Source organism: Echeneis naucrates, chromosome 23 (assembly GCF_900963305.1).
Source record: "Echeneis naucrates chromosome 23, fEcheNa1.1, whole genome shotgun sequence".
In the NCBI taxonomy this organism is placed as follows: domain Eukaryota; kingdom Metazoa; phylum Chordata; class Actinopteri; order Carangiformes; family Echeneidae; genus Echeneis; species Echeneis naucrates.
Window position 1 is genome coordinate 14,071,674 of NC_042533.1, and position 22,769 is coordinate 14,094,442.

The following is a 22,769-nucleotide window of genomic DNA, read 5'->3' on the forward strand; positions in this document are numbered from 1 at the left end:
CTTCCTCATATATGAGTCACCCTATGCAACAACACATAACCAACACAAAATTTTCTCTGCAAGGAGAGTAGTCCTCACAGAGAATAAGGAAATGTCTCCAACAACATAATTTCAACAATTTCAATATTGTATATCATAGATGCTGATCCAAAAAAAAAAAGAAAACAAGTACCCTGGACCCAGTTGCAGCCTGTTAGGAGAATTTGGAAATTTCCTGGTGGTATGAAACTCATACCATATCATTTCATTGTATCCTGCACCATGCACAGTCAATTTAACCTGTACTAAGTGACTGCTCTGACCTCTAGGTGACCTCTGTGCACTGGTAGTGTCTACGGGATGAAGGTTCTTTATGTCCAGTGTTTCTGTTGGTAACTCATACCCTGGCGGTTAGTCATGTGTTGCTTTGTCTGGAATCCATACGTTTCAATTTCAAAGTATTTAAATTGCCATTTTGCTGTGCACTTTAACCCTTAACACTGTGGTGTCACAGCAACAAACTATTGGGATTGGAGCCTTTCTGTGTGGAGTCCTCCCACAGTCCAAAGACACATCCTTTAGGTGATTCATGTCTGTTGAGTGACTCAATTCACCTATTTTGGTGATTTGGCCCTTAGGTATGACTGTGAAAATGGATGGTTATCATCTCTATAGTTCGGCCCTGTAATAGACTGGTGATCCTGCACACACAAGTGGTATGGATGGATGGCTTTAATCCAAAGTAACATCACTAAAGATAAAGTTATTTATTTAATTTTTCTATGCTTTTTATGCCTTTATTTCAATTAGTGTTTGGCAGAGAGACCAACAGGAAAAGGGGAGAGAGAGAGAGAGAGTGGGGGGACGACCTGAGCTGGAAACAAACTCAGGCAGCTGCGATTACATTGCAGGCCCTATAGCCGCTAAGCCATAGCACCACCCTAAGGTACAGTTATCAACATGAAATTTGAGGGGAATGGTGGATGAATCTTTTGGTTAGCCTTCTATAGGTTTGTTCACTTTAATCAGTTCACCGCTGCAACATAAAAGGATGGGCCCGAGGTTGACGATCAAAATCACTCAAAAGAAAATAGCAGGGTGTTTAACTTGACACATACAGTTGTTGATTCATACTGTGTTGTGGGTCACGTTTTTCTGGCTCAGCACTATGCTATTTTAATAGTGGCCCTATTGGTTTGGGGGTGGCAGCGGAGTTAGAGATTTATTTTAATGATTAATCCAAAGGTCTGAAAGAGAGTTGTTGTACTCAGATGTAGATGGAGTTGTCACGTCATCAACAACTCTTTGCATCAAAACTTTAAATATACAAATTGTAATGGACACGGAGGAGGCAGCGGGATTATAATATATAGCTTTATCAGTGCAACCTTAGAAAAGTGTGTTCATTTCAAGTATTTTGAGCCCCTCATTATTTTAGATTGTGATTTTAGATCCAAAATTAAAATAAAGTAGCTTTTTCAATGTTTCAACACAGACCACAAAAGATACACCATCTACCTACAAACATTACTCCATTTCAACACATCCACTCAACTTAACCTACATTTCGATTTGTGATACATATCTTGCACTCACCATATGAGCTGGGATTGGATCCGGCAGCCCCCGCAACCCGGAAATGGTAGAAGATGAATGAATGACTGACACCTCTGAGGGAAGTCTCAGAGTGGCCATGATAACTTAATATCTGTTGACTGACTGGAGACTTTCATCCATCAGGCCATTCTCATTCAATCACAGGGAGCAGGCCACAGCTGTTAGGACCATGTATTAAAATTCTGTGCTGCTCTGAGTGCTTACTGACACAATTTTATTCCACATAAAAATGAAATGGCCTCATAAACTGACTTTATTTCAGGGTCCATAAAACTGCTGGCCTGTGGGACTGTGTCTGATGAGCAGCTCAGTTAACTTAAGGAGCAGCCAGGTGCACCTTGAACTGTCTCTGCCATCAGTGTGGCGGCCCTGGGCTCATGGATGGACCCATTAATTTATCTAACAGTGCTGAACCTGTCTGCTGCATCGATCCCTTCGTCCATCACCCAACACCGTGCCCGTGGCCATGTTTTGTTAGCCCCTGCAGTGTGGTTTGATTAGCTGCTAATGATGGTTGTTTAAACAGTGCTAACCCCTGGGACGGGTTAAAGGCCTGGAGCCTGAACACTTTGGCCTTGTACCTCTATCCTTCTTTTCCTAGACACCGCATTTGTCACATGCTCTATATCTTCTTGGTCAGTTATTTTATTGTTTGGCCGTAGCTTTATGTAGATAATTATCAAGTTTATGGGTATAAATATATGTTCTTTAATTGCTTAGTTTGTATTTCTCATCACTTAAGTGATCAGTCTGTACTAAAGTAAATGGAAACTCTGTTCCACAGAGGGAATGCAAAGCTTATTAGTAACTTTGCCCACTTATGGGCTCTATTAGGTTTTTCAACCATATCTCATGATCTTCATCAACAAAGGGAATTGTCTAAAATGTCACAAAACCAAAGACTATAGACATTAAAAAAGGCAAGTTATCAGTGAACTGGGGCTGTGAAGGTTCCTGACTGACTCATTTTATTTCTGCCATTGCCCAGCCAATGGAAAATCAATGCCATGTGACTGAGACGGAGATCAAAATGATTTGGTTGAATCAGGCTCTGTTGGCAGTTTGCACCCGGAGTGCTGCTAACTCGCAAATTGTTGCTAAATTTCAAGACTTTTCTTCAAACACAGTATAAACCTGGTCAACAACTGGACCATGTATGGAGAGTTTAGGGCTCCGGTTACAGGCAGGGTGCCAAGCTGCTCTGGTTTCTGGTCAGCGACTGCTGGGAAGAGGAGGAGCACTTTCACTATGCTCAGCCTTGTTTCCATTAGAGCAAGAGAAAAAAAAACGCTACTTTTATTGCATGTGTCATCAGAGTGAGAGAGAGGAGATTGTAGTTTTGATCGGATCCAAACAGCATGCAACCAATTCAAACACCAGCAAATGGATGTGACACAATTCACTTAAAACTGCACAGCAATAAAAGTTAATGTCTGCTTAAACACTAAAAGGCTTTTGATATAAAATGGTTCCAGGAAATGTTGAGTTTGTATCAACATGCAACGCGGATACTTTAACACAAGAGAAGCAACTTGAAACGAGGCATAGTACCAGAGTACAGCTCTGACCAATTTGCTAAGTAAGAGTGCTAAGTAGACTGTCTGTAATAAAAATCTACTTTTTGCAGAAAAACTGGGCAGCTGAAAGCTGTTGTTGGTCCCAGACAGACGCTGTGCCCTGTGTAAGACAAAATGGAAAAAGATTGTTTGTTCTAGGTTTCTCTCTAACTGGTCGTTTTGTTAATGAAAATATTTGAAATCACAGCACACAAATTTCGTTTAGTTCAAGCCTTTGGCAGTTTTAGCAATTAACACTAAACACTTCTATGTAGACATTGGAAAATCAGAATCTGTCAATTTATAGATAGAAGTCAGTGATGAATCAACAGAAATCTCTCACACAGAAGTCCTCACTTCTACCAAGTGCCTCAATGACTTTCATCTCATCCATTTGACCTTAAACCATGCAATTTGGGACTAGTCAGCCTAGTTTACTGCTGCAAAAGGCAGAGAGACACCGTTAGGAACCAACTGGCAACCTACAAGTGAAATTTACCAATTAAATGCCCTTCTCAAAATGATTACTACACAAAAACTGAATGTTGTTTTATCTGCATGTACAGTTTAACAATCCACTAAACCATCCAGGATTTACATTTTCTTGCTTTTAATCTTTTTTTTTTTTATTAATATTATTATTACGATGGTAATGCAATTGCTCCAGTCAAATCATTCATATTCACAGTGTTCCGTTATTATTATTTCCAGTCTTGATTGTTCTTGGCTACTTTCCGCAAAGTGGCCACCTAACGTAATTATTACAGTAAACTGAAGCAAGCAAACACACATTCTTCTCTACGTAAGCCTCTGTTCAGGATTATAGCCCAAGTTCTGATTTATGAGCGAATTGGGCTATAGTCTGCCTTCTGAATTTACACTGATGGCTCTTGGGACCAATTCAATTGTGGCTTGAGAGGGGGAAAAAGGCCTGGCTGCTGCTTTTCTATTACATGGTAAATCTCCAGAGAATGGGATGGAGGTGTGCAAGTCAGCAGAAATCTCAATCTTCAGAAAACAGCCATTTCTATGCAAATGGTTTCGCCATCATAGTGAAATACAAAAGGCTGATTAAGTGACTTTTTCACTTTTAATTGCCACTTAAATGGACCAGTATGCCGGAAGGACCCACTGTGCACGTGCAAATGTTTTTCAGTGCATATAGCATCGCAGAGCTTTCCTTTTGACGTTAAGATAGAGAAACTGAGTAGGAATATAATGGGGACTCTGATATTAAAAGTGGCATGAAAGAACCAGATTAAATTATTCCAGAGTTTATTTCCTCTCTAGATGTAACTTCTAAACCAAATGAATTATAGCATTTGGTCAATTATCTCTTGGTCTTCCTTTTGCTTCATTGATCACATTGATTCTGCTTCTGAATACCAACAAGATGACCATTCAGCCTTACAAGGATGCTTTAAGTTTCTACATTTCCTATTGGGGGCTGAACAAACCTTAAACTTTGTTAGAGCCAGAAATTCAAATTAGCATAAAAGCTAACACTTTTGTGGGCCACTGCCACTTACTTAGAAACATAACATCAACAGATAAAAGGCACTAACTATGCTAGCGTCTGCTAGTCTGTGATTCCAGTCTCTCTGAGGCTTAAACATATGGCTGAGCCTTTCTGATGTTTTTATCCTCTACCATCATGATACTCTCTGCTCTGTGTGGGTTTTTTTATGCTTAACCGAAGAAATACTTACACAAAATGAGATGCAGCAATATTTTCTGGGGAAGGTATTTTAGGGCTCAAACATGAAGAAGTCCTGAAAGAACTGAAACGTGAGACAGCAGAATTGTAATGCAGAGGATTATTAGCTCCACATCCTAAATGTCTCCAGCCCCAATAACAATGATAATAACGACAAACATGATGAATGGGTGCATGGTACTTATATATATTACTGCTTCAAGCAACCCACCTGAATTTTTCAAAGTGGATTTAGATACATCAATTGGTTATTGGATAGTGCTCGCTCAGCTAAAAATTACATTTGCATTCATCATGTCATTTACTGCCCACTCGTGGTGGCAGCAGGGTGTTATCTCTAACAGCTAGCTTGCCTTTCAGTCACTGTACTGAATAGACTGTACAATGTACAGTCTATTCTCGGTGCAGCAACACCAAAAACTTACTCATCTGAATAAACCTCCCACCTGTTTGTTCATTTCCTCCAACCTGTGCACTGCGCAGTGTGTGTGCTGCGCTTGGCACCAAATTACAGACCGGCAGAGTGAATTTCAAGATCAGGAGATGGTTGGAGTGCTGCTCACGCTGGTTGGTATAATAGGTAGCTAAAGGCTTTTGTTTCTGGTCTGGCTTCTGCTCAGCTGTCAGTCTTGATCACTTGCTCTCTCACCCAAATAACCTGTTAGTTGTGGCATCCCAACTACAATCAGCAAGCCAAGTACTTCACAAAACACTTAAGCATATTTCCATGACTATTCTGGTAGGGCTTGGTCTGTCACAAACAACACCTGCCCAACTGCACACCAGGAAACAGGCTGCCCCTGCTCTGTCATCTTGTAAAATGCATTAGTATTGACTGATGAGGGTTGTTCATGAGCTCCTCTGCGTCAGAAATACTTAATGCTTTGTAAAAGAAACCGCACAAAAATACCAGGACAGAGATTCACGACTAACGACAACGACGACGACTGTGACTTCAGGAGTCCTCGGATGCCACGAAGGAATCAGCTTTAACCAATGACATTCATCTATTTCAAACTCTAGACGATGAGAAAAGGCAACTTTTTAGCAGTGCATGGCTCGTATTGTTTTCTGTGGCCGTGTGAGTCATTGCCAATGTTGCTTTGAAGACATCTTACTGTGGCAGGAGGAGGTTTGTTGTGACATTACAATATTCAGGAAGTCCTGACAGCTGGTTTTAAGGCTCATTTTCTGAATACAGAGTATGAGCACTGTCCTGTGGGCTGAGACCTTATATTACATATTTTATATATATATTTTTTTTATATTTTCTCTGTATTAATATAGAACTTGGACCTGTTTTTTCATCAAAAACCAAGTGGGAGTCTACCTTTGCACCTTTTAAACCCCAAATTCTTAACACTATGTCATTCTATCAGCTTTTCACAGCATCTTTGTGTCACAGTGAAGAGTTTGAGGACCAAGCTTATGAGTAGTGAGGTGGACAGACATGCAGGGAATAGGCAACTGGTCACGAAATTCAGGTAGTGGGTAGGTAAAGAGAATGAGTACTTGGCACTAAGGGAAGCATGAGCAGACAAACTGGAACCTGACTGGGAAAAAGTATAAATATCAGGGAGAAACTAAGCGACACAACAGACAGGTGTGAAATGAGAAAAGAACGTTCCAGGAATGGGAACTGGGGAACAGGTGAGCAGGTGGATCTGGAATCAAAAACAGACATCTGGTGGGCAGACTGAGTTTGTGTAGGATTCATTATTGGAAATGTAGCATGCCTGGGTGGTTTGAGGGAACTGGCGCAACAGTAGCATCACTGCACTGCTGATAGAGGAGGCCACCTGTAGGGGGACTTTCTACCTTTTGGACAAATTCAGGGTTGTGCTTTCAAAAGGTAGCTAGTGCCTGCCAGGAAAACTGGCTCTTCACAGACACCCCCACATTAATGAGAGGCCAGGTTGAATTGGCTTTTTGCCTTGTGCAAAATCGTGATTCTGCAGTAAGACAAATTCTATTGGAAAGCCAATGATTAGGGCAGCTTTTTTCCTGAAACAAACAAAAAAAAATAAAAAAGAATAAAGGCATCTCTTTAAAGGGGAATTTGTCCACACTGATATTCCCCTGCAGCTCTAAAATACAATATCAGAGCTAACAGAGATAACTTAGGGCACATTCAAAGTAAAAATGCAGCTGAGACATGATGTGATTTTTCTGCCAAAGGGTTTTCTGCTCTGTTTCATAAACTTGGAAATAAACAATAGGAATCGTAATTTCATTGAGCTTCTCATATCTGCCCTTGAGCCTTCATTGCTTTGAAACAAATCTCTGCATATGTGCCTGTGTCGGGTTTTATTTGTGTCCCCCTTGTCCAAGAGCAAAGGAAGGCTAGAAAAACAAAAAAGAAAATGCTTCATTATTAAAACAAAAATTCTCTCTTTTGTGTTTTAAATTCTCATCTGTCTGAGGTAGTGTTCCAGACACAACTTTTAGTTTTACAGTTTAGTACATTTAAAAAAACATTTTTAAGAAAATCACTCTGGTTGAAAAAAAAGGGACAGATATTTTCGGATGTGTCCTTAAACCCAAATTCAAGCCTTAAAGGAGTACATGAACATTTTGGAAAATATTATTTTTCTTTGAAGTAGAAAATAGAATCAAAACTACTTTCATGCTTGTACAGTAAGTTGGACCCAACAGGCAGTTAGCTGAGTGTAAACCTGTACAATTGTAAAAACAAGATTTTGGCCTGTAAAATAAAAAAAAATGTGAAAGAACTGCAGCCAACAGATATACCTGTTATCTCCTCTTAAGTATATTGTAATTATTAATGGTTTGTCTGCTTGAACCAAATTTGTCGGCTCCTCAAACACCCAACTTCAGTTTGTATTAGACAGAAAATTTGATTAGACAGAGTCACGCGCTGCCAAAATGGCCATAGTAGAGCAGCTCGCTGTGAACTTCACAACCACTCTGCAGAAACCCATGGGCAACAGCATGGAAGCTACATTTATCATTATTTTCACTCTGCATTTGGGGTATTTTTCCACTCCAAGTCCACATAAGTCCTTTTTGAATGTGATGCAACGGGTCAGCTATAACTTTTTGTTGTACCCCAGCTCCATTTTTACACAGACTTTTGAACAGATTAGGTGAATGGCGTACAAGTTGGTATCCAATGAGAACAGCTGGTAGGCAGATGTTTCTTTATCTTTGGACAGACGTGGTTTTATGTTAACTAACTTAACTATGGTTACTGTGGTTTGAATTAGGCCAGTTGGCTGTGAAAGATGTGAGTGAGCAGTGTGCTGTGGTCAACAGCAGTCCATCACCACTGTGCTCTGACTGGCCTGAGCAGCACACTAAATTCAGAGAGCTGTCATCTTTTAACTTCAGCTGCAGTGGCTATAATCAGCCCATGCAAAGCCAGCAGCCATGATTTGAAGCAGGACAGTGACGGCTAGGCATCGATTCTATAACCTTTCCTAATTTATCTGGACAACAGAGAGGCAGTGTCATTTCTGTTCTCTTGCTCTCACTCTGTTTCTCTGCTATCAGTTGTCACCATAATGAGCAGCAGGATTAGGATGGGGACACAGTAAGCGAGGGGTCCAATCGTGGGTGTGGAGCTGGATTGAACTGCAATTGATTAGCCGTGCAGCCATCTCAGACAGCTCAGTCACAGTGCGGGGTATGCTTTCATTCTGAATGACAGCAAAGTAAATGTCCGCTGAGATAATGAGGTAGCCTTGGCACGCCCTACGTGTCAGCAATCCACCTATCAGTGCAAATCTGTGAACAGCCAATAACAGGGAGCTTGCATGCACATAGACGGGTGTGACATATTTTAAAGGTTGATTGTGTCAGACTGAGCCACAGTTTTCGCTCACTCTATGTAAGTCAGTGTAGCATCTAGCATCAATTAGCATCACTGGAAAAGCAGTCCTTTTCTAAGGAACGGTACGGAGAGAAAAAGAAGAGGCATAAACAGAAACAAAACAGGAATAAATCATAACATGCCTTTCCACCCCTGGAGACAGTAAAGAGATTGTGTTCAAAGGTGAGTTTATAGCTTTCCTATTACACAGGTAAGTGACATATGTCTAGAGTATAGTATGTCTTAATACAGCAAATGACAAAATTGTACCGACAAACATTTGAAGTGGCATACATTTACGATCTGACTTGGCCACGGTGCACGGTGCCCATACCCTGTCGAGCTTGTAACACCAGTGACTTTTGGCTGATCTTAGTACTGATGAGTGTTCATTGTGATAGTATGAATTTAGTAGACTCAGTGCATCAGCATTACTCATTTGGCTGTTATCGGAAGTGGCAGGATTTAGTAGGGAAGGATGTGAAATGCTGCCACCTACGGATGTAGCATGACCAGACACATTATAACATAAAACAGGCAGGATATTTTGATGTGACAATAATAATCTCCAGCAGGCTCATAAAAACTACTGCCTGCGATGATATAACGCAGGCCCTACCCTTGTTATGAACTCGTTGACTCATTTTCAGGTTGGAAATTATCCTGTAAAGAAAGCTGGGGTTTCTTTTTATTAAATCCAAGAAAACCAAGCAGTAAGATGCAAGATGATTCTCTCCATTAAACTAGACCTCTTTATCTCCAGTGTAAAAAAAATAAAATAAATAAAAGCAGACATTAATGTCTCCTTTTCATGCATAAAAAGGCTCTTCTTCCACATTGACAGTTTGTCCTCAGCTGCACTAAGTGGAAAACACTTCTTTGGCTTATGTGCCCCAGAAGAGCCGGCGATAAGAAACAACAAATAATTAGGATTCTTCTCCCAATGAAATAACAACTATAACCATGGTCTCTTTCTTCAATGCCATGAAAATAATTTGAAGGCTGACGGCACTGCTTTAATTACCATAGCCTTAGAGATGTTAAAATTTTTATAATCAGGACCAATAGCACACCTCATATTGCTGGAAGGTAACAGTATGAATAGGCCTTTAAAGATTAGTGCTTTGTCCAATTTAACCCTGGACCTTTTAATACGGTTTTAGTCGAAATGATGCCGTAATTGAAATGGATGTAAATTTTTTAAAGCTTCCTTCTACAGACACCCATAGTGAACTGAGCCTTCACCTGACAAATCAATTAAATGTACTGACTTACTTGACCTTCCTTTCTCTAATTTTCCTCTGTGTCTGTTAATGAATAATGGAACCATTTCTAAATCACGAGTTCATAATGATTTAAAATTGTTCCCAGATTTTTTTTCTCTGAATCTCAACACTGTCTTCCTACATCAACTTAAACTTGAACTCTGACCTACTGCCCCCTCTGACTTTATAAAAGAAGTGTAATGATGTTTTGCCAAAGACAACCAAATGCTTCCTCATTAGTAAAGGCCAAATCGGTCCCAAAAGTCACACATACGGTTCCTGCTTCCTACTTGCGCATGTGAACGCACCGTCAGGTTCATACCCAGCCAGCCGCTGGTGTCAGAATATTGTGGCCAAACAGGCAGACGCTGCGCCCGGCAGAACATTGTCTGTTGGGCTCGTGAGGACGGGTCACCAGTGTGGGCAAAGGCGCCCCAGTAGCACAGCATCCGATTGGACAGCAGCTTCTCTGAAGGCGACATGGTGAAGTTGGCCACTGCAGCCGAGTCAAAGAGGAAAGGCAGCTCGGCGCCATGACAGGCATGCTGGTAGCAGAAAGTCAGACCTGACCAGATGCGGTGATCTGACGCCACATGGTCAAACACGTACATCCACAGCCTGCTGCCAACTGCTGCTCCTGCACGTGCCGATCTCCTTGATGGACACAGGAAGACGTAGTCGGTGACGATCTGAGGACAGAATATAAGTTGGTCTGAATATAGTTTTTTTCACTGGGTGTCAAAGCAAATCTGGCAGTACAGCACAACTATTGAACAGCTTAGTCATGGAATTTTGACAAAAAAATGTTTACCAGAAGCTGATTTCTTAAGGCAGCACATTATTGCTCGGTAACAAGGCATGTCGGGAGCAATTGGGGACGCCATATCATGTAAATAGTCAAATATCTGTATTCTGACTTTTCACCTGGTTGCAAATGAAACCACTGCATAATTTATATCTCAAATTTTCTTTTTTCGTTTCGCTGACAAACTGCATACCTCCTCTATTTCATTGGCTTTATCCTGGCCAAGCCAAGACTGTTGTATTTGGCGGCCACCAGGTCCGAGTTAAAACAGTAAAACTTGGAAAACTAAACTGAACTGTAAACAACAAGTTGAAGACCCGTTCAGCATTGGATTGGTGAATGTTTATGCTTTTCAGATTTCCCTGCAATCTCTGCTTTGTTTGTGTAGAAAAGAAACTAAATAAAAATGATTCGCGGCAACTACACAGAGAGGGCTGCAGGCAGAGCAGGAACAAACCATTGTTCCCTCTTGGCTAATAGGAAGAAAAAGAAAAGGGAGGCAGGCCATCTTCTTTTGCCTGTTACCTGGAAACCGCTGTGTCTTTCTCAGCAGCGCAACCTACGCAACCTACACCCACACATCTGACACCTGAGAACACAAACACACACACACGCGTTTGTCTTTTTTCAGGTGTATGCTCAAATGCACTAACAACCAAGCACAGAGTGCCTGAACATTGATAGTCATGACTCACACAGACATCCACAAGGATACCAGCACAGGTAGAATTAAGTTATGTAACATCTACAGTGCACTTTGGGTATAATGCTCTGAAAATAAACTTTCCCTCTGCTCTTTCTCCCTCAACCCATTCAACTCTGTATTTTACTCGCAAGTTACTCAGCTTTTGCCATCTTTCTCATGCCTCTTCTTCTTTTTCTCTTCTTGAAGTAAAATTGACAGTAAAAATATAATCTGACTCCCTGAATCAGTGAGTTTGATTTTTTTTTATTTTTTTTTTGAGCAGTGCATTTAAGGAAAATATCATCATGCCAGCCATTTTGCTCATGCAACTGACTGACAAATGTTACTGCTCTCCAGTGACAACATATGTGCTAAATATTCCTCTCTATGAACAAGTAAAGTACATTGAAATGGGGCAGCACAGCAGCATAGTGATTAGTGCTGTTGCCTCACACAGCATGACGGTTAAGGGTTCAATCCCAGTGCGTGGGACCTTTCTGTGTAGAGTTTGCATGTTTTCCCTTTGCCTGCGTGGGTTACCTCCTTTACTCCAGTTTCCTTTTAAGGGTGACTGGTGTCTCTAAATTGCTTGTATGGTTCTTCGTCTACATTTATGTGTTGACCCGATAGAGTGGCAACCTGTCACCCTTCCGTTGGCTAGGGTTGGCTCCAGCATCCCCCATGAGCCACGAACCGATAAGTGATATTTCAGACAGAAGGAGAATGAGGGCTTGTTGCACCACAGATGGATTCTGGGTAAATCCAAACAGATATTATTCTCAGCGCTTCATCAGAAATAATAGGTCTTTTGAGGCTACTAAGCAAGTGTCACGCACAATCTATACTATACTACACAAGGCACAATGGAATATCTATTTTGTATAAATCAGGTCAGTAACTAACAGTGGACATAATAGTGTAAAAAAAGACGACTTGTGAAATGTTGACTGACTGAAATTAATAAACGTGCAAGTGATGATAAACAAAATAACTCAACTAAAAGATAACAAGTAGACCTTGAGTTAGGATTATTTTCTGGTTGTCTTTGGCTACAGGTTATAAAAATTGTGTTATCATTGTAAATACAGCTTCACAGGCATACTCAAAAATACTAAAGCTATAAACTGCCTGGCCACATTTTTTTCTTTTGTTTATGTTTAGTTAGCACTGCATCGCCATGGATATTAAACTAGCTTGTTACAGCAAAGTAACACTTTTCAGGTTTTAATTGGATTAAATTTTTCTGGAGAGAACATGACCACCACACTGACAAATAGGGAGGGCTTATAGGTACCACTTAAATCCCAGCACATGAGGCCAACACATTAATGGATCCTCACAGACCTTTGTGTAATGCTCACAAAAGCTGCAACTACTAAATCCACAAAATGTTAGATAAATAAGCTTATTTATTTTGCTGTTTACTCTCAGATAATGAGCCAGTCTTAAAAAGTAAAGGGCGGCTGAGGATCCTTTTCAGCTTGGAGCAGAATCTCCTCATGTAGCCAAGCTCAAAGAGTTGAAGGGTAGGAGGATGGTGTTAATCATGTTGTTTCCAATGTGTTCAGAAATACGAAGTTTGTCTCACCGCATCTAAAAATGTACACACACTGACAAACCTGCAGCTCCTCCACATCAGCCCTTTGTGTGACAAACAGGTTGATATTTGTGCTGACCCCTGCAGTCCTCTAGAGAGATGCCCTTTATGAAGAGATGGAGGAGGTGTGTGTGGAAGGTTAAAGTACAGTTGTGGCCCCACTGCACTGTGAACTGTGTGTGCATACTAAATACGCTGTGTGTTGTCACCTCCTGACCCCGGTAGCTCCCTGAGGCGCCTTCTCTGCTATTTGAATTGGAAATGCAAAAAGTATTTTCACTCTGATCAAAACTCTGAAAAAAGGAGCACTCTGCAGCCGTGAAGCCAAGTGGAGAAAAATACTAAATTAAGAGCATGCAAAAATTTGTCTTGCAAAAAGTCTATCTTGAAAGACATATATTATTAGCGAAAATTGTGCTGTTTCTCAATATTTGGAGCAGTTTTGAAAATATGACATAAGGCATGAAAAATGGAAAATCCTCATTGTGGCTTTAAAAAAGAGAAAATCCATCAAGCTGACTGGAAACAAATTTTTTTTTTTTTTTTTTATTAACCTCTGATGTTTTAGATGTCCATATTCAGTGTTTTAGCAACTGACTAACAGTCACTCTGTTTTTTGGTTTGGAGAGTAGATAAACAGCTGTCTGGCGCTGGACAGAGGTGAGAAAAATAAATCTCCTTCGAACCATTTCAATCAGTTCAAAGACTTGTTTGTTCATCACTGTTCAAAAGCACTATCTACACCAGTAAGTGAATGCATCACCGTACGTGCCCCTGCACTGTCCTGCTTTGATTTATTTTGGTTCAAGCTGCTATATTGAACACCAACACTGTTTATGAAGTTAATGGCTCGGCAGACAGGAACCCGCCACAGTGATCGCATCATGATGGTTTCTGTGGCCTTCACAGTCTTTAATCAGCTTTCACCTCAGAAGAAAAATCCTTTGTGTTACGGCTTAGCTGACAAATGTGTCTTCAGTTGTCAAGTGAAGCTCTGCTGATCGAAGATTTAGATTCACTTCATGAGTTTGTTTATTCAGCATAGACCAGTGGTATCACACCTCGGATCTGGTGCACAAAGACGTTGCAAGTGGTCCAAGTAATCATTTGAAAAAACATACGAATTTGGTGAAAAGATGTAAATATAAATGTACATGATTTAAAAATAAGCTTTTTTTTTTTTAATTATCAGTCTGACTGAGCTAAAATTCATAACAAAGAGCTGGTTAATGTTAGAGGCATAGTCAGGCTGTGAATGAACTTTATTGAGCTTCCCTTGGTTCAAGTTCAGCCCTGAATATTCAGTCGTTTTCATTCAGTTATACTGGGAAGATATTTGGCCTCTGTATTGTGACAGGGTTGGATACTGGCATTTCTTCAGTTGGGCCATGAGTTAGAAAAAGAACTACAGGTAGCCTTTAGATGAAAGACTTGGTTTTAAAAGTGCAGGTACAGCTAAAAATAAAATTGAGACTGAAGCAGAACTGCAAACTTGCTCAAAGATGCGAAAACACTGTGGAACAGATATTGTGGCCATCTCTGTGGGTTTGAGATCACACATCCCCAGTAGACTTGCCAGCCATACCATAAATTTATGTTTCAAATTACTATTGGATGCCAAATTACACAACAGGTCTGCCGTAATTTCAACCTTTGCTTTTGTAGGTAATGTGTTAGTCTCTATATTTATTTAGGAGGCTGTAGTTTGTGGTGATTTTGGATACATTACACTGAAGGATGCCAGTTCTGCCTCATTAATATGGATGAGGTCTGAAGTCACCCGGGCAGAGTCTCCTCCTCTGCCAACCCGCCCTGTGTTGTTCTTCATCTGTGACTGCTCAGCCAAGCTCCCCTATCACTGTAGATGTTTGTGACAGACGAGTCAATTCGTAGCGAGAGCAGTCAGGCTGCATCTCAAACAGATAAACTCCCCGACTTCAGGTGGTCCACGTTTCACCCATACAAATTGCAGAGGCGAAAAAAAGATCAGAATAAGAGAAACTGGAATTGTAGCTCCCTCTGTAGGCAAATGAAAGGCTGTGTGTTTAAAGACGAGGAGTAGCAGTGAAGTCTGTAAAGTCTGCACAGCCCTGCTGGTAATTATGGATTAAAATTTGAGGCGACAGACTGATGTCATAGCTCTCATGCTGGATAGCAGCAGAAACACAAATGTAGAGTAAGTCTTTCATTAATATGTGGCATCTGTCGCTCGCTCTCGTTTTGTTTTTTTACTAACAAATCTCAGCTCAAGAGAAAAATTATTTATGATTCCCATCAGGCCCTTTAGACGTGGAGAGGTTGGAGAGACCACAAGTGACAGCTGGGTGCTCATCACAAATCCAGCTCCGGCAGGGCGCCACATCGATCTGTGTGTGACACCTTTTACACTGCCGCTGAATGAGTGGTTATTGATGCGCGCGTGTGTGCTAGAGAGAGAGAGAGTGCACTTTCCAGTGCATGAGTGTGAGAATAAAATGGCAATAAACACATCTCTTCATATTCGGGTTAGCATGCAACCTACTTCTGTTTGATTTGTGTCACAAGCTACTTCACCCTATTTGAGCACAGACGGAGCTTTAAAGCTGTAGGGATGCTCTGCATGTCCTGCACTGACAGCCCTCAGACAGCTGATGATGACGAGACAAAGACTTGTCAGATGGAAGAATGTTAATTATGCACATTTCGCCCCAGCGATGTCTGATCAAGGATGATGCAGTGGTACAGAGGTTAGCACAGCTGCCTCACAGCGAGAAGGCTCTGGGTTCTCCCGGCACATTTTCTTGGTTGACAATATATACACTGAAACTGCATCTTCTCCTGTGGCAGGGAAAACACAGGCTGTCCTTCGTCCTTTGATTCTATTCCTGAGGGGAGGAGTAACCCTATTTTCTCAATCCTATTGGTATGTCTCTAAAGAGTTTAAACAGAATTGGATACATGAATGTTCAACTGTTATTCCTTCAAGAATTCATTCCATAAGTGTCTGTCCTCTAGTTACTTGCATGTGTGTGAAATAGGTGAGAAGACTGAATCCTGTAGCTTCCTTTCTGCAATTCTGATTTGACATAGTGGCGACAATCTGAACTCCCTTTAGTCTGCAGTTTTAAAGCTGATGAATTTTCTCAGCTTGTCAATAAAGCTGAATCTACAGCTGTGCTCTGTGGTATTTATGCTGACCCTCCTGGTCCTCTGGAGAAGTGCCCTTTATAAAGAGATGCAGGGTGTGTGTGTGTGTGGAGGGGCATGCTACAGTTATGACTCTTCCATCTCCCCACTGCACCATGAACTGTGACTGAATACTAAATATGTCTGGGATGTCACCTGCAGCCCCTGTAGCTCCCCAAGGAGGCCACATTTCACTATGCATTGAGAGAAATCTGCTGCAGGTTTTTCTCCTCTTCTCATTACTACCTGTGTGCTTAAGCTGGGATAGAAACTCTGAACATCAGTGTGCTCTGACAAGTGCTGCGAGTCTGCAGCTGTTATAGTGACTGCGAGGTACTTTGGTTTTCATTTTCCCTCCTACAGTAAAATTGGCACAAGTGGGTTCTCTCAAAGTTTCGCTACCTTTCTGTGGGAACACAAAAGTGTGAAAATGGAGTTGAAAGGGACTGAGACACTCAGGTAACTGAGTTTTGTATTTTGTCCACCTCTGTGTCTGCTTGTGTGTACTTGCAGTTCAGACTGCAGTAACAGATATATCAGCTCTAATGTAAATGAAAAGTGTGAATTGATGTGTTCTTACCTGAGCGAGCATGTCCCTGTGGTCAGCATCCCTGTACAGGGGCAGGTACCTGTGCAGGATCTGCAGGGCATGTTGTTTAAAGATGGCCGTTATGTACACAGTGCACTCCATTGCAGAGACCGGCTTATTGAAGACGCCATACACAAAGATCATCCCCTCCTCTGAGGTTGTACCTGCAGGAAAGAGCACAGCATGTCACAAAAATTGCTCTGCTCTGTCTGTAGTGATGACCTCTGAAACGTTGAAGGCTCTGACTGCTGTGTGGCTGTCTTGGTTGCCTTTTTCAGTGTTAAAGTTAAGCTAAGATAAGCCTGAGTGCTAATGATAATATCATGCAGTAACTTGACAGAAACAAACAACTGGCTTAAGATTTTAGCATTGCGGTTGAAATTCTACTTTTATTGTGAATATTCTTCAATAAATAAATCAGACTACCAATAAATTGGAGGGCTGGGGTTCAGGATGAGGGTCCACAGTTCACTATTGCGCCATGATGTTTTAATCCGACTTTTTTCTGCAGCAATGTGCTCTTTGCTGGTCCCCGTGCTCCCAGCCACTACAACAGCTGCCAGCCTTTATCATATATTATAAACTCAATGGTGATTTGAAGTTTAAAACTTTCAGCACCGTAATTACAGTGGTCAAGTTGAATGTAAAGTAATGAAAATTATACTTCCATCTGAAATTTGGTTGACTGCAGGTATATAGAAACAGAACATGAGACACTCATGTACATAAGCAAAAGTACCCTTGACTAAAACAGAGGCAGTTTCACCGCACAGTACGCTGCCATCTTTCTCCCACTGGGTCTTACCCAACAGCACTGGCTTCTCATTCTGCCAGTGGCCTTTCTGGAAGGCAGTGACAGGTTGTTCCTTTATTAAATCGCCATCGATATACGGACCCCACGTCTCAAACACCTCCAGGAACCTGAATGGGTTCACAATCTTGGAACCTGAGATCAAAAACACATCAGCCAGATCAAGAATTGTATGGTTTTAATAACACAGAGCGTGCTGTGATATTAAACCTGCTTCTGATTAGATTTAGCTTTTCACTGGGTGACAAAGCTGAGCTGTGCATCGCTCGTCTCTTTTCCTTCCAGATTTTTGGAAAGCGAGTTCATATGGGGAGAAAACAGGAGCTGGTGATGCAATCAGTGAGTCAGTGATACTGATCAATAACCCTGTCAACCTTGCAGATATATTACAGTCATTTTCTGCCTTTGTGAGGCAGGAAAATCCCTCTAATTGCCCCTTTAAAGGGTCAGGGCTCCTTCGTTTTCACTATTTTGTTTTCCAATATGCCACAGTTCCAGATAGAATGAGTGTTTTTCATCATCTTTTGCAGATAAGCATACTACACCCTGCCCTCTTATGTAACTGTGTGGGCAGCCCCGTGAGGTATACTAAATTCAGGGAGCGTAGGCTGGTGTTTGTAGCATCCTACTTGTTTTCATCTGGGCAGTCAGGACAGCCTGTGGCGTGAGAGACAGCAGGCAGACGATATCACTCACGGAGCAGTTGGTCTGCTTGGCAAAGTTTTTACCCAGCTTCAGGGCATCGTGTCTGAGAAAGAGAAACGGAAAAACACAGTTACAGTTCAGACAGCGTTTGGGAAACCACTGGAAGGTTTAAATCTTTAGAGAGCTTTATAAAAAGGAGGGAATGTATTCTTGTCATTTGACTTTAGAAAGGTCAGTCTGACAAATGATTAGATGTTTTGTTTTGGGTTTTTTTTTTGCCTGAGGCAGTAAAGGAGCAGAAACATGCAGCATAAAACCTCACCTGGTCTTCAGAGGAATTGAGAAAGGCAGACTCTGCAGGACAGCCTGTTTGAACAGAGGCTGACTGCTCTGGATCATCAGGTGGAGGCTCACTGACTGAGCACCTGCACTCTCCCCAAATATTGTCACCTGACAAACAACGCATCACACAGCCACACTATTAAAACATTGAGACTTGACAGTAATGAGCGCAATGAGCTCCTTGAAACGGCAGCATGCACCCCTACCAAACAGTCCTGGGAGTTTACATCATGGAACTGCATTTTGTTATTTTGTCAACTATTTGTCAAATGGATTCTTCTTCTCTCAAGACCTTTCTTTTATCTTTCTGGTTTTGATTGTCTCTCTCTGTTTAACTGAAGTGTTTCAGTGTTTCTTTAGCCTGATTACTTTCTGTCACCAATATTATTCCAACAAAACCTCCATCTTTCACCGGCATTTACTTTGCTTCACTATATAATTTCAAAGGTTCTTTTTTCCACTTGAATGTGATGCGGTTTAAGCAGCATATTTTCCTTGACACTCCAACAGTATACTGCCATTTAAGTACTGAACTGTTGGTTATTGGTACATAAGGCCAGTCACAGCTAGTTTTCAGTATGTTGTTAGGAATAAAATGAAGCCTGATGCTGAACTGGAGTGTAATATATTGAAATGTTTTTTTTAACGTCCCTCCTCCACATTACAGACACGTCGGTATATAACGCAGACAGCAGAAAGTGACTTTTGTACGCACATCACGATGTCACAAAAGTCCTGACGGCTGGTTTTAACTGAATACAGGCTGTGAGCATTTCTCTGTGAACTCAGACCTCTCAGCCATACTTTTACTGCATGAATACAGAACATGGACCTGATTTCTGAAAAGCACCTGGAGGTCTAACTTTTCACTAAACAGACCTTTCAGTCCAATACAAATTTTTTTGGACAGATGTTCAGAAGTCTCACATCACATTATTCAGATTATTTGTTCTGGGGTTAGGGTTAGGATTAGCTGCAGACGTAATTACAAGTGTGTTGCACTTGTAGTTTGTTTTTCTCAAACCCTCTGTTGAGTTCCAAAGTGTTTAAGTTGAGACTGTTTTAGCTTATTATGTCCAACCTCTCTGTCTTCCTGTGTCAGCGTTCTGACAGCAACATTCAGCTCTACTTTCTGCATTACAGTATAAATAAAGAATCAGGGTGTGCAGTAAAACAATCTGTTTCTCAAGTCAAAATTAAGTCACCTGAAAACTGAAGGGTTTCAATTATTCCATAGTTTAACTTCATAAATACGGGTAGTATTGGAGTTAGAGTTAAGCATTGAGCTGTGTGTGTCCTCTCAGATGTAGAAATACCAGTATTTAATATTCTTCTCACTTGCCTTGCTGGGATCACCTCCAAACACAGCAATGTTCCTCTGGACCCATACAAGAGCTGCCTGCTGGTCCAAGATCCCATAATTCCCTGCAGCTGAGCTGTGGGGGTCTTTGCCCGCCACGAGGAATCCGAATGCACCTTAAGTCATGCAACAATTCACATGATCAGCAGCACATAATTGACTACAGCAAGACATTGATTTCCTCCAAGCTTCTAATTACCATTCAAAGATCACTGCTACTCATTTCAGTCCTGCAGGAAATTAGAGTAATTACCAACCCATTATCCTGTCTCATGCACACGCAGACGCACACATGGACTCAATAATAAACACACTATTTACTTGATGAATGTGTTCCATGAGATATCTGCTTTTCGCTTTTACCAAGCAAACTCCTGTACAGTCCTTTTAAACATAATAACAGAAAATACGCAGACCAGGGGCAGCATGGCGGCACAGTGGTTTGCACTGCTGCCGCACAAGGTTGTGGCTTTTCCTTCCAGACGTGGGGCCTATCTGTGCGGAGTTTGCATGTTCTCCTGGTGTTTGCGTGGGTTTCCCCCCACCGTCTAAAGACATTCTGTTTGTGTTAACTGGTGACTCTAAGTTGTCTGTAGGTCTGAGTGCGAGTGTGACCGGTTGTCGGTCTCTGTCTCTGTGTGTTGGCCCTGGCAACCTGTCTGGGGTGTAGCCTGCCCTCACCCAGTGTGAGCTGGGATTGGCAACCGAGATAAGCGGTAGAAGATAGATGAATGAATGACTGACTGAGACCAGATCCCCGTGTCTTTGTAGTACTACTGAACAGAAGAAGGCGATGATGGAAAATTTGACAAACTTTCTCACCCAGTCGGTACTCTACACTCACGACTACGGTGCGTGTGAAGTTGCTGATGAAGCGTCCATCATACAGTGGCTTAGAGGCAGAGCCAGCAATAAAATCTCCACCATGGATCCACAGCATGACGGGCAGTGGGCTCCGCAGGGGGGCGCTGAGGTTCAAATCCAGAGGGACAAAGATGTTGAGGTAGAGACAGTCCTCACTTACCTTTTAGGGACAGGAAACCAATCAAAATCAAGTTACAAATACACAATATGTGTGTCAATTAACCAATTACCAGTTTCTTTTTAAATCAAGGTAACTTTTGATTGAAGCTTAGGGATGCTGAGGCTATCGTATATTACAAATACTGCTGGTCTGACACTACTGCTTGTGATTCCAGTACTAATGTGATGTGAATGCAGCTCTCTGGTGCTCAAAGAGGAACTGAAGAGGAACTTTAAGTCATAAAACTGTCACACCTACCATTGAAGTCACTTCGCCAACAAAATTGGACAGTTTCAAAATGAAGTTGTGGATGTTCTTTACTATATCTTAAGGTCAAGCAATTCAAATTTCCAAAAACAAAATAGTTTTTGAATAGTTTTTCAAAACAGTAAGTCCCAAGAAGCACTAAGCGCTTTGAAACGTAGATACATAATAATCAGAATCTGAAACCTTTAGCTTTAGTGGATTTCTTGGCTGTGGGCCTGTACGGAGGCAGAGTGCATTTGAAGGCAATTCAGAGCAAGAAAAGGTTGTTTTTGGAAAATGCTGAGCAACTGACTGTCATTCAGTCATTCAACTCGGTTCTTGTAATATATCCATGATGTAGCTCACACTCATTTAGCAAAAATATTGCTAATTCTGCGTCCACTAGCAACTGCATGTGCGTATCCACAGTAACTTTAAGCATTCATTTAACCAAAGCTGTACTCTTAAACACTCTGGGTCACTCCATGTCATATGAAATATACAAACATGCTAAGACGCTCTAAATTGAAAAATGAAAACAACATGGAAACAAAGGACTTACTAATCGAGGACACTCTGTGATTGGCCCACTGCAGTCCTGCATGCATGCTGCCCTGGGAAAAGAGGCGTCATAAACCCCTGACCAAGGACTCACAGGTCTGGGGGGCTTCCAGCGGTAAGCACCAACAGGAGGATCTGCATATGGTATCCCATAGAATATATGAGCCTTATCCACCGTAATCCCCTTGATCTGGCCATCTTTTGTTAGCACCTCGGGTCCAGGGGCCCCATTTGTATCCTGATTGACTGGCTTGCCCTTGACTCGCTCTGTGATTGAGGGGACCTCCAGGCCTCCCAGCTCTTTAAGCGAGTTTATCTCAAAGTGTCGGTTGATGACTAACGGCTCGTCTTTCACCAGCAGCCCGGGGAAGATACTTCTCAGAAAGCTGACAAGGTCAATGTCGTCATCGTTTTTCGTCTCTTCTCCAGAGGCCAGCGCTAAGCTTAATGTGCAGAGCAGCAGCGGCAAACAGTACCCAGGGTCCATTTTGCACCAGAGCAGTCTTACACTTCCCTGCACAGATCAGGATTTGACTTGAGTTGTGTCCCAGTTGAGGGAGTAAACGTTGCAACCCCTACAACCCTGCAGTCTGGAACTTTCCAGAGACACTTGTGACTCCAATTTGGCTGGTTGCTCGTTAAGATTGATCAGACAAAGGCTGCTCTGTCCGAAGTTTTGTCCAGTAGACCATGAATAGCTGGAGACTGGTGCAGGACCATTAATAGAGGACAAGTTGTCTTCCTAGAGTAAGTCATGCAGCAACCCTCATGAAAAAATAACAATGAGAACATTGAGGTCTAAAGTTAATTCTAAAGGGCCTGATGTTTACAGAAAAAAATAATGTTTAACTATTTGCTTATATAGCACTGAATAAATTCCTGCATTGAGGCTGAGGGAAACTTTCATATTAAACAATTTCATATTAAACCATAAGAGAAAACTGCTCACAGCTCGTGCCCACTCCAAAACTAT

General features: G+C 41.6%; 1 protein-coding gene across 1 annotated transcript; it reads right to left on the bottom strand.

The window, feature by feature from the left end:
* Positions 1 to 10,202: 10,202 nt before the first annotated feature.
* On the bottom strand, positions 10,203 to 22,283 carry LOC115037068 (cAMP-regulated D2 protein). Its single transcript, XM_029495534.1, has 8 exons — positions 21,798 to 22,283; positions 20,788 to 20,989; positions 19,948 to 20,081; positions 18,586 to 18,713; positions 18,248 to 18,366; positions 17,613 to 17,753; positions 16,799 to 16,971; positions 10,203 to 10,655 (listed from the first exon to the last, which is right to left on the bottom strand). Exons 1-8 carry the CDS (start codon positions 22,281 to 22,283, stop codon positions 10,203 to 10,205), a joined length of 1,836 nt encoding a protein of 611 aa, XP_029351394.1.
* Positions 22,284 to 22,769: the final 486 nt, after the last annotated feature.